This window comes from Cricetulus griseus, chromosome 3 (genome assembly GCF_003668045.3).
Source record: "Cricetulus griseus strain 17A/GY chromosome 3, alternate assembly CriGri-PICRH-1.0, whole genome shotgun sequence".
Lineage (NCBI taxonomy): Eukaryota > Metazoa > Chordata > Mammalia > Rodentia > Cricetidae > Cricetulus > Cricetulus griseus.
In genome coordinates, this window is record NC_048596.1 from 262,792,035 (window position 1) to 262,804,930 (window position 12,896).

The 12,896-nt window shown below is 44.2% G+C and overlaps 1 protein-coding gene across 1 annotated transcript in view; it reads left to right on the top strand.

The window, feature by feature from the left end:
- Positions 1-12,896, top strand: part of Phactr1 (phosphatase and actin regulator 1) — a 462,322-nt gene that overhangs the window by 419,014 nt on the left and 30,412 nt on the right. The window contains exon 9 of the mRNA XM_035442934.1: positions 708-864. Within this exon, the coding sequence (XP_035298825.1) occupies positions 708-864 (157 nt within the window). The remainder of the gene's footprint in view (positions 1-707; positions 865-12,896) is intronic.

The window sequence follows — 12,896 nt, forward strand, 5'->3', positions numbered from 1 at the left end:
AGGTCTCCACCAGCTAGATGGCAGTACCAGCCTCCGGACGGTCACCTAACCTTTAGCACCCCCAAAATACCTCCAGCTGCTCACGAAAGAGCAAAATCAACTCTGGTTGAAGCCACAGATGTATAGACTATTGCTCATTTCACAGTCCTCAGCTCTGCTCTCATCCCAAATGGCCCCACCTTGACCACCCAGTAGTAATATCCTCTCCTTTCATATGCCCTGAGCTCCAGGTGGCTGTTCTTGTCTGTCTCCTGAGGGTTCCTAGCATCTGTGTCACCACTGAACATATGCAGATATGGATTCCCACAAGCCTGTCCCCTGTGGGAGTGTCCTCTCTCCAGGCAGCAGCCCTCTTCTGTGAAGTCTTTCCTAGTTGCTGAGACCCCTGTCCTCTCTGCTTCTCTTCTCTCTATGGCACTGCACAGCAGGTCCTGACCTCCTTTGTGATGTTGCCACATGCTGGGGATTTCTAAGGGAGAGATCCAGTCACAGGCTCCCCTTCCTGCCCAATATGTCCCACACCGTGTGAGGTGTCTACAGTGTGACAATGGCGGCAGTACTAGGAACTCGGGCTTTAGTGTTCTTGGGTATTAAGCCCTTTGCATCTGTCTTCCTACCTTTTGCTTCATACCCCACTCATGGTTGGCCTCATTGGCATCCGAGCAGATGGGTGTCTCTGTCAATTGACTAACTCTTCCCTCCTCCAGGCTCTCTGGCTATGAAGGTCTGCAGGAAAGACTCCTTAGCCATCAAACTCAGCAACAGGCCCTCAAAGCGAGAGCTAGAAGAGAAGAACATCCTTCCCAGACAAACAGATGAGGAACGGCTGGAGCTCAGACAGCAGATCGGCACCAAGCTCACCAGGTAGGAAAGTAGCACCCCTGCCCTTCTGACCCCAGGACAGGCTCTGTGGCTCCAATAGAAGTCTACAGCCTCCATCTCCAGCCTGCTCCTTGGTGTCTCTTAGCAACTGACTACACACAAAGCCAGTGAATAGCATCTTAGTTTGTTCTTAAGATTGCTTGTAGTCCCTCCCCTTCCCTAAATCAAATCTTGGACATTTCACTTGATTCAAGGGTATGTGAAGGAGTTGTGGTTTGGTTAACAATGGAAACAGTCAAAGCACACTGTTATGTAGTCAAGTGTTTGGTAGTGATGCCTCATTGCTACTGGGATGCTTCTTGAATGTTGTGCATATGGTTATGAATGTTGTATGTATGGTTATTAAAAACATAGACATAGCTTTGTGTTGTAGTAATATCTTACATTCTTATGTAGGTTTGTCATCCAAGTCTAAGTTTACATGTTATTGGGTAGCATTTATTGAACACTTCCCATTTAAGCATTCATCTAAGCATTTCACATTACATGTATTAAATCACTTTTTCTTTGAATTTCCTGTAAGAGAGGCATGTTAATGACATCGTTGAGGACATCGGGCTTAGAGAACTTCAGTTACTGTCTTAGTTTTCTATTACTTTCTTTTCTATTACTGCATATTACTATATATTCTTTCTCATAATTAACTTGGTTCCTTACTGGAGGGTGTTGTGGTAATTACACAGGTTGTGAGAAACAGTCAACACTGATATGATTTGGTACCGTATAACACAGTATTCAAATGTAGAGAACAAAATTATCAGAACACACACATATAATCTTCTTGTGCACTTGCTCTTACTACCTCTATGTATGTGTGTGTGTGTGAGAGGGTGTGTGTGTGTGTGTGTGTGTGTGTGTGTGTAAGAGAGAGAGAGAGTGTGTGTGTGTGTGTAAGAGAGAGAGAGTGTGTGTGTGTGAGAGAGAGAGAGAGAGAGAGAGTGTGTGTGTGTGTGTGTGTGTGTGTGTGTGTGTGTGTGTGTGTGTGTGCACGCGCACATGCATGTGTGATCATCTTCCCAAAGAGAAAATTCACCCAGCCTCTCATGCTGAACACACAAGCATATCCCACCACCATAATACTCTGGCAGCCATGGCCATAAAACTCCAAAGGGGAAGAGACATGGCTGTCCACATTTAGAAAAGTTCTGTGTTCAAACCGTTGTCCAAGAAATTCTCTTTCTTCCAGTCCTTCTTTCCAAAATATAAATACTACTGGAAATGCACGAAAGCCACTGAAGATAAGCAAGACAGAAAGCTATATTTTAGCCTGACGGTTTTAATAGCATAAGGAAAAAAAATACAACAATGCAAGGCTAATCCTGGAGAGAGAGTGAGGGACAGTAAGCCGAGTGCAGTGAGGTCAATTTCTGCAGAACCTTCCAGCATGGAAGTTAGCTTCCTACCTAAAAAGCATGATTATTATTCTGTGGTTAGAGTTTGAGTGTAAAGTATCCACTACAGGCATGATTGTTTGAATACTTGGTCTCCAGGTGATGTGCTGTTTAGGAAGGATGCAGAAGCCTTAGAGTGGGTGGGGCCTAACTGGGGGGAATGGGTTGCTGAGGTCATTGCCTAGTTTTAGTTAGAGCTCTCTGCTTCCTGCTCCACTGAGATGGGGCCACTCTGCCATGACCTTAGTCGTGCTTCCCTGCCTGTAACTGGGAGCCAATGAAACCCTTCCTTGCCTTAGTAAGGTATTTTCCTTCTGTAAGGTATTTTTGTCACAGTGCTGAGGAAAGTCACCAGTCAACTTCCATTAGCACTGCCTTGTGGGTGCTTTGGAGCAGACATTCCTGACTCCGTCGAGAAATCATCAGGCTTCTTTTTAGAACAAATGACTGCTTCAGTCAGCCATGGCTGGAGAAGTATGGAGTGCCCTGGTTAGAAATGGGAACCTGAATGAGAGGGTATGCATTGTTGCTGCTCCTTATGCATACAGACTCAGGATTCCAGGGTAATGCAACAAGGGCAGGAGCGAAAGAATCTGTCCCCTGGGGAGTGGGACAGGAGCAGTAGAACTTCTACTTTCATTATTTCCTTCTTCTTAATTTCTTTATCTATACCTCACTATAATGTACTTGGCATATTCATGAAATAATTCATTTTTATTTATCAGCCATTAATTGATAGCACACAGTCATGAATGGTGGCACACACTTGGAATCCCAGCTCTTAGGAGATGGAGGCAGGAGGACCAGAGGTTCAAAGTGTCATCCTTGACTACAAAGCAAGTTCAAAGCCAACCTAGACTATATTTGATCTTGTCTAAATAGGTAGGTAGGTGGGCAAATACATACATAAATACATACATACATAAATGGTACAAATAGGTAAGTAGGCAGATATATACATAAATACATACATTTATACATACATACATACATAAATGGTACATGTGAGGGGCATGCTAAAGTTCTTATTGATGAGAATAATTAAGGTCCATTGGTCTATGGGTCCCTTATCCAAACTATGTGAGCAACACTTTTCTTTCCAGTGGCTCCTAGTCAAGGAAAATAGAGACACCCCAGGACATCCCCTCACTCCAACCAAGACCAAACCCATTGTGCAAATCCATTCTACATCCTCTCTGGGTAAGATACGTTCTAGGGAGCTTTGAACTTGATCCCTAAGAAGGGGTCACCTTGACTTGAACTCTTAGCTGTCCTGTTTTCTTTCAGAATCAGCTTTCCTTCACCTCTTCCCTGACATGATGTTCTGTCCACATGGCTCAATTTCTTTTATTTCCAATCTAATTTAATACTTCAAGAACATTACCATTAAGAGAGAGACAGAGAGAGAGAGAGAGAGAGAGAGAGAGAGAGAGAGAGAGAGAGATGGAGCCATGCTTCTCAAAGTTCACAGGTGGGGTGCCCTGTCAGAGTGGCCTCCTCAGGAAGGGATAACGTGTTTCTTCCCTTCTAGTTCTAGTTTGGGGTGCTGATTGATTGGCGAAGTGACTGTTTGCAGGTCACTGCCAGTGGGGTTGTCAGGAACAAAGGAGCTAAACTACTGAAACAGGAGCTGCCTCTGGTCACAAAAAGCCAGTGCCCTTAGGCCCTTGGGGGACTGCCAGCATTCCAGATTTGCCAATAGAAGATCCACAGACTTAGCATCTCCCGAAGTCATCTGTGCCATTTGGATCAGATGGGGGTGAAAAACCTGTGAAGAGTCAAAAGGCAGAAGGTGCCTCACAGTAGCCACAGAAGTTTCTAATCCACATCCAGCTTGGCAGTAGGTGAGGGTTAAAGCAACCTGCTTCTCTCTCCTCTGTTAAAATACCTCCTCCAGGCCCGTGGAATGGCTCAGAACAAGTTTGACAACCTGAGTTCAATCTCAAGGACCCACATTGTTGAAGGAGAGGGTTGTCTCCCACAAGTTGCCTTCTGATATCCTCATGCATACCATGGCATACCCCCACCCCCACCCCCAATACACGCACGCGCGCGCGCGCGCGCGCGCACACACACACACACACACACACACACACACACACACACACACACACACTGTAATTTTTAACAACTAAAAATACCAACACCCATTCAGAAATCAACTGTCAGCTTCTTTGCTGTCATGGATGACCAGAAATTTTTCAGCACCCACAGAGCCACAGTAGACAGAGGCTGCACTAGTAACTAGACACAGCTGTGTTCGAAGCTCTGGAAATGGGGAATGTTTGAGTTTGGAAGGGGACTTTCTCCTTGTGGGACCCTTTCCCTGCACTGAAGATGGCCCATGTTAGAGACCTGTACCTATTTATCTCCCCTGTGATCAAAGGAAGATGCTGGCTCAATTTAAGCCATGTGGAGTATTTGTTTGCTGGAGATGCAATAACAAGGTGTCACCAGTTGAGTAGTTTACACAATAGAAACATATTGTCCCCAACTCTGAGAGCAAGATGTTGGAATGACTCCATCTGCAGGCTAAGGCAGGCCCATGGCTCTGCAGGGTAAGGCATCCCAACACCATATCCCCTGGTGTGCTGGAAATTTGGGGCAGTTCCTTAACTTTGTTTTTGTAGCTATCTCTGCCTTCACATGGCATTCTCCCTAGGTGTGCTTTCATCTGTAAAAGGAAAGCAGTTGTACTGGACTGGAAAACATCCTAATAGTGTCGTTCAGAATCAGTTCCCTCTATAAAATATACTGGCTCCATTCCCAAAGGTTCTGAAGGTTAAGTTTTCAACATATAAGTTGGAATGCAGAACTCATCTCAGGCATACTTAGGGAACCATAAAATGGCTCTAGAAGAGGGACCATGACCTCAAGTGCATGTGAGGACAGAGAGAGATTGTATAGAAGGGAAGCAGGCAGTTACAAACTGTCAACAGGGAGACTTGGGAGCAAGGGTGGGATGAAAAGACTCTTACATTAAGGAACCATCACTATTGAGATGAAGCCTCCTGTTGTATTGGAGAAATGAAAGACCATTTTGTTGTCTCTTCTGAAAGAAAAATGTCAACTGTTAAAAAAAAAATGCCAGGTTTTAGTCAGTTTTCCACTACTACAAAAAAAAAAAAAACTGAGATAATAAAATGACAAAAAGATTTGTTTTGACTCAAAAGTTTTGGGTTTTCAAATTGTGATCAGTTGGCCCAGGACATTGGCTCTGTGGCAAGGCAGCTCATTATGGAAGGAAGCACGCTGCACATCATGGCAGGAAGCATATGGGAAAGTGAAGCTTCTCCCCTCATGGCAGTCATGGAAGAGAGAAGTGAATCGTCCCATAGTTCTCTTTAAAGCCACACCCTAACTGACCTAAGAACCTCCCACTAAGACCCGCCTCTCAGAGGTACCACTACCTCTCAGTATTTCCAACAATACCACCCAAGGGGGAACAAATCTTCAGCAATGGCCAGTGGCAGATGTTTATCCAAACCATGGCTACTTATATACCAAATTGATATTCCTGTAGACTGAACTTAGTCCAGGACCCCCATCTCAGCCCTGGACCACCCAGTTTCAATCTTGGACCTGGCAGCTACAATCTGTCCTATTTGCAGAGTATCCATTAGGCCTCTGAATACACTACCAAGCTGATGGTAACTACACAGGAATAGCCTGTGTCAGGAATGCAGGCGTGAGCTTGTTCGTGTGTGCATCTGTAGCAATTTAAAGTTGACATGTGAAGGATGCAGACTGACTGGAAGTTCTTTCTTGTTAAAAGTGATGATGAGAATGTCATTCCACATTCCTGAAGACAATATTGTTTCTAACTTGCTGTGCTTCAGGGATTTAGTCAGGCAGGTCTCAGAGCAGTGACAGGTGCCAACTGGAGATGTGTGGGTTAGACAAAGATGCTGACTGACAGAGCCACACTGCTCTCTGATCCTTACCACTCACCAGTCCAGGAATTAGGAGCTGAAGTTAAAGCTGTTCCCAATGGTGACAGCTTAAATCTCTACTGAAACCATGGAAATGAGCACCAAGCACCAAGGGCTGGACCAGATGTAACACCCTGTTTTAAAAGTCCATTTCTCTCTGTAATCCACTTTATGATGGCTCACTGTCATGACCCGAGGAGCTATCTTCTTTGTGTTTGCAAAGGGGCCTGGCAAACCAGATAAGGAAGTGGAAAACAGTTGTCTGATCTTCCCCCACGAAGCCTCGCAGTTTCTCTCCTATTTAAGATTGAATAATATCCTATCTCAAAGGAGTCCACAATGCAGTTCATGCTCCAAACAGTACCGCGTCATCACAATGAGCAGCATATCAAACAATGTGCACTGTGAGGATTGTGTGCCTTTAACTCATAATGCAGTATTCAAGGGAGAAAATTGAAACCCATTTTTTATGCTCATAGCCCAGTCAGTAAAATACAGCAATCCCAACTTCTAAATGCAACATTCATGGTGTTTATTGTTTGGTAATATTGATGCTACAAGCCCTACACTCCAGCACCCACCTCCGAGGTGGCAAACAATGTGTTGCCTGGGGCCTAAGGATGAAAGCTAGGTGTGAGCTAGCATCACCTCAGGCTGGATAATTTCTTCTGTGGCAGAAACACTTTCTAAAAATAGGATTACCAATCAGAGGTTCTATGAATTCAATTCGGCTCGAATTTACTTGGTGTCCCTGGGTACACATCACTGTGAGTCCCACTTGGGAGGAGGCAGGAGGACAATAGACTCTTGAGTTTCAGTTGTTTCCTTGTCGACCCGGATCATTCATCTTTGCTCCCTCCTCATCACTGTCGTCATCATCATCATCCTCATCATGGCTATTTTGACTGTGGAGGTAGCATGAAAGAGGATGCTTTCAGGAGCAAGGGAGGAAGGGGAGCGGGGCATTGGGATGCCTATCTTTAGACTCACACAGCCTGGGTGGAACTGGCTTGTTCAGGGTGCACGGCATGGCACTAGCTTATACTAGGTAGACATGTCCATGGATTCTGAGACCTCCAATGAGCCTGAGAGGCTAGTCACCACGCTGACTCTTCATGGGGGGGAGGGGAGCACATCAGGATGAGCTTGACTTGAGTGCAGTGTTTTACTGTGCAGCATTTTCATTAACAACACATGGACCTCACTGAGAGATGACTCAGTGTTAAGAGCATGGGCTACTCTTTTTTTTTTTCTTTTTATTATTATTATTTTCTTTTTTTTATTAATTCAAGTTAGGGAACAAGCTTGTTTCACATGTAAGTCCCTTCTCCCTCTCCCTCCCCTCACCCCCATCCCTCCTCCCCCACCCCAACCTACCCCCCCACCCCATCCACCCACCACTCCCCAGGCAGGGTAGGGCCCTCAACGGGGGCTCTGCAAAGTCCACCAAATCTTCCTTGCTGGGCCTGGGCCCCTCCCCATGTGCCCAGGGCCAGAGTGTATCCCTTCACGTGGGATGGGCTGGGCTCTCAAAGTCCCTTCTTACACCAGGGAAAAAGAGCATGGGCTACATTGTAGAGGACCAAGATTCAGTTCCCAGAACCCACATAGCAAGTCACAATCTTCCATAAGTCCAGTTCCAAGGTCTCTGATACCCTCTTCTGGCCTCCATGGGCACTGCATACATGTAGTGAGAGTGCTCATTCACACACTGCAAACACACACACACACACACACACACACGTGTGTGTGTGTGTGTGTGTGTGTGTGTGTGTGTGTGTGTGTGTGTTTGCAGGCAAAACAAACATAAAATAAATCTTTAAAACACACAGAGATTCTTGTAGGAGGGAAGCTTATTTTAGATCATCCACACCTTTCATGAACTTACTGCATAAAGCAGAGAATCATTTTTGTAAGCTCCTCGAGAAAGCTCACATCCCCTGAAGGATGCTCATATCTCCTTGGGCTGCAGCCACATGCCCACTAGTTTCTTCTTGATATTGTGCAATGAAAAGTAAGAAAACTATCCCTAAAGAAAGACATGAGCAGAGCACTTTGGGAGAGGGCAGGGGGAAAAAGCACACATATAGAATATCCTAGTTTGTTTTCCATTGCTGTAATAAAAGAAAAAAACTGACCAAAACCAACTTGGGGAGGAAAGGGTTTATTTCATCATTTCATCTTACAATTCCAGGTATAACAGTGCATTGTCTAGGGAAGCCAGGACAAGAACTCAAGGCAGGAATCTGAAGGCAGGAGCCGATGCAGAAACCATGGAGAAACACTGATTACTGACTTGCTACTCATGGCTTGCTCAACTTTCTTTCTTATACAACCCAGGACCACCTGTCCAGGACTGGTCCTTCCCACATTAATCATTTATCAAGAAAAATGCCCCCAAAAGACATGCACAGAGGCCAATCTAATGAAGGCATTCCTTAGTCAAAGTTCTTACTTCCTAGTGACTCTCATTTGTATCAAATGACAAAATCCAGCCAGCATATATAGGTTCTGGCATGGAGAGCTGGGTGACTCCTATCCCAGGACCCACATTGAGTGAATATCCCAAAGCCATGTGGGGATGCTTTCCCTCTCCCCACAGCTTCTTACTCAGAAAAAATGTGGTAAATCTGGTGGCTGTGGGTAGGATGGACTTTTGACTGCCTGTGTATACATGAGCATGTGTGCACACGTTTGCAAATGTGTCTGTGTCTTTATGACTGTCTCTGGAGGAGGGGGAATCAGTCTGCAAGCCACACCCAGGACAGTGGGGAACAAAGCTGCATCTCTGTCTAGCACTGGAGCTCTGCAGCTGTGCCCCCACAGCTGCCCCAGAGCATTTTTCAGTGATGCAGTAAGTGTGGGGGACAGAAGAGCCCTCTCTGAGCAGTGAGAACAGAATGAGCTGTGTTTCAAAACTGCAAGAGGATTTCTGAAGAAAGGGGCCATCCCTGGGGAGTGTGGGTCTTCTGTTCTTCAGTTTCACTGTTTTTTGTATAATGGGTTATTCCAGCCACATTTCCAATCTGTGGTGCACAGGTTGAAGGGGACACAACTACAGTTGACTGCAGACCAAATGGACTGGTTGACTCCTCTGGGCTGCTTTTCTGATCACCTTTTCAAGGCTTCTCTGGAGTTAGATTAAAGAGAATCTTCTAAGACTGGCCCATGATAGCCCCTTGTCAGTTCTCAAGTCTGTGTTTCTCCCAAACATTGTTGAGCTGATCTTTTTTATTTATTCTCATCTTAGTACATAGCAGAAAAGGAAGCCTCTGACCCTCCAACTTATTGGCTAAATAAAAGTAGGGTCAACCTACATGCAGAGACAACTCTTGGGGTCCCTGGTTCTAGAGATGTATGGTTTGGAAACCTTGTGCTGTTGCTCCATTGTGCTCCAAGCAGTATCTCCTCTGATCTTCCACATTATAGCTCTCCAAGATGGCTGATACCAGAACTCTCACTTTGTATGTGAGGAAACTGGACTAATGGAGCTTAGACACCATCCATGGTGAAGAAAAGCACCTCCCAACCCAAAGGTCTCCTGTTTTCTGGTTTCTCTGTTAGGGAAAATTGACAGTTACAATCTCCCTCCCAGCCACCTGTAACTTAGTAGGTACTCTGTCAGGTGGGGGAGTTCAAGAAAGGAACGAGACAGAGCAAAAGAAAATAGAGGAGTGTGTTTCCTCCAGTGCTTCGCTGAACTTTGTAGTATATCAAATCACACTGTCCTTAACAAACAGGAAGCTCTGGAGCCCTGACAGTAGGGCTCAGTTAAGTCACATGTTTCTGTGTAGTGCAAGATGTCCAGTGTCATGGTCCTTGTAGCATGGTCCTTGGGCCAGTGATATCAGCTTCCCTGAGACCTTACCAGAAATGGGCAGTCTTGGGCTTACCCCAAACTTAGAATCAGAAAGGCAAAGGAGGATCAGAAATGTGCATTTTAACAAGCTGATTCCAAAACACCTGGTTGCAGGAGGGAAAGAATGACAGTGGGAAAGCTGGTCCAGGGCTTTGGAGTCAGAACTGGTCTTGTAAGCTCTGTTCTATTGACTAGCTGCACTCTTATCAAGACTGACTTTCCAGGCTGGTCTAGAACTCAAGACTCTGGTGCCTCCACCTCCCAAGTACTGAGACTGCCAATGCTTGCCACACATCCCCATCAGACACCTCTGTGAAGCCTTCAGACCAGCTCCTTCTGAACGTTTGCCTCTGTGACGCTATGCCTTTGCATTGTAGACAACTACTGGTAAATTTATAATGGCTTCTTCAGTGTCTGATAGAATGATAGGCTTATAGCATTTTAACACTAGTGCTTGCTACTGTGTCTAAAACCCTTCTTTTGACAGATAAAGCAAAGCTCATGTAGGCCATGCTTCTGACCAAGTTCACACAGTACTAATAATCTGTGAACTTGGGTTTAAAGCCAAGGTCCTAGACTCCATCAAATGCTGTAAATTAATATCCCTCAAAGGGGGTTAGGGTGCTAAATATGTAGCCCAGTGGTAGAATGCCTCCGTAACATGAGCATAGCCTGGGTTCAATAGATCCAGGTTCAGTCCTTAACACGCATACATGCACTGTGTGAGGGAGTGAGGAAGAGAGAGACATTTGCTTCTCACTGGAAGAACAGGCCAGTTATTTGATAGTATGTATGACAAATCACGTTTCTTAGTTGTTTTTGTTTTTTTTTTTTTCAATGTGAAAAGAACCAAGAAAGTTGATTTCAGGAAACAAAATAAATGTCTTAAAATAGAATTTTTAGATTAAATCCTTAAGAAATATGTCCAAGTCAAGTGTGGTGGCATATGCCTATGAGAGGTAGAAGCAAGAGAGTCAGAAGTTCAAGGCCAGCCTCAGCTACAGAGTGTGAGGGTAACCTGGGCTACATGAGACTAAGTCTCAAAAGGAAAAGAAGGAATGAAGGAATAAAAGAAGGAAAAAAAGAAATATTTTTGTAATCAAAAGGCCTATTTAAAAAAATTCCTTGAACTCTTCATAGTATTATTTTTCATGCCCACATTTATCCTCTTTGATCCTTCTTAGCTAAAGCATGTAAATTAAAGGTGTAAGTGAATAACATCTCAAATAGATTGCTAGAGGGTCATCCCAGCTGAGTAACGCATTAACAGTCAAGAAGGGAGGCCAGATAGATACCTCAGAGTACTTGCTGCTCTTATTCAGGACCAGGTTCAATTCCCAGCACCTACGTTAAGCAGCTCACAACCACCTGTAGGTGCCTCTGACCTCTACAGGTGGATACCTACAGTCATGTGCATATACCCTCACAGAGACACATAATTAAAAATAAGTACTGTGAAGGCCAGAGCCAAAGTCCCAAACACCCAAAGCCTTGGGTTCAGTCCCCAACACTACAGGAAAAAAAAAAAAAAGCATGATAATACCTTTAAAGACAAGAAGGCCTTTAAAGGATTCTTCAGCTGGTACCTTCATTTGACTGGACCCATTCTAGACTCTGTCTCCTAAAGGATAAGTAATACCTAATCATTTGTACCTATTAAGAATTATTTAGCTGGTGGTGGTGGCATGAAACTAATCCCAGCACTTGAGAGGCAGAGGCAGGTGGATCTCTGTGAGTTAGAAAACAGCCTGGTCTACAGAGTGAGTTCCAGGACATCCAGGGATACAGAGAAAACTCTGTCTCAAGATAAAAATTCTTTGTTGGCCAGACTGGGTGGTGCATGCCTGTAAGACAATCTCTGTGAATTTGAGGCCAGCCTGGTCTTCTTAGCAAGTTCCAGAACAGTCAAGGCTACATAGTGGGACTTTGTATCAAAAAAAAAAAAAAAAGCAAAAACAAAAACAACAAAAAACCGAATAAATAGAATTCTTCGCTGGATGTTTGGAGGAGGGCACTTCTTGTCTCTATCGAGGGATGTTCAGTGCCCTTTCTTTCTCCATCACTCACCAAATCTGGCTTTGGGTTTAATGGGATGCGATTTTTCCAGCTCCGACAACAAAGCTTGCACCTAGCCCTGAATGTCTAAATGGAACTGGATACAGCTGAAATTTGGCACCTAAGTTGTCTCTCATGTATCCCTGTACATTTCTGTTCCCCGGCAAAAGACTTAAATATCACACAAAATGCTAATCGGAACAGTTCATTTGATCTGTCTTCATTATGTTCATTTCATTCTTCTTAGAATGCCAGGATTTTAATAATAACCTTGAAAGTATGTATGCCAAACTAAATAGCAATGTTTAGAAAAATATAAACAAGAGAAATAGAAAGGCATCCAAAGATAAAAATGACTGGAAATTGCTTTCCCCGTGATTCTCCAAAGCAAATTCTTTGAAGTCTAAGTGAGCACACTTCTATTTTAGGAAATGTGATCATGAAAATTTGATGATCTCTGCCCATTGAATCATTAAAACAATAGTGTTTTGTTTTTTCAAAATGCAAAAGCTCTTTATCTCCTTTGGAAATAATTGGGCAGGAAGGTGCATTGTGGGCATTGGCAGGTAATCAGCGTAGTGAAAAGAGATTTGCCTCCCATAAATTCTACTCTTCTTTTGTCTATTGTAATCTTCCTTGTTTTGTGTATCTTCCTATTACAAATCATCAAGTTCCCTCTTAGAAGATGCTAAGACAGTCCATTGCCTCTTCAAATGTGTCACTGTGACATCATGAGGCACTGCCCTCCCCAGATTTGACTGAACTCATGATCATGCC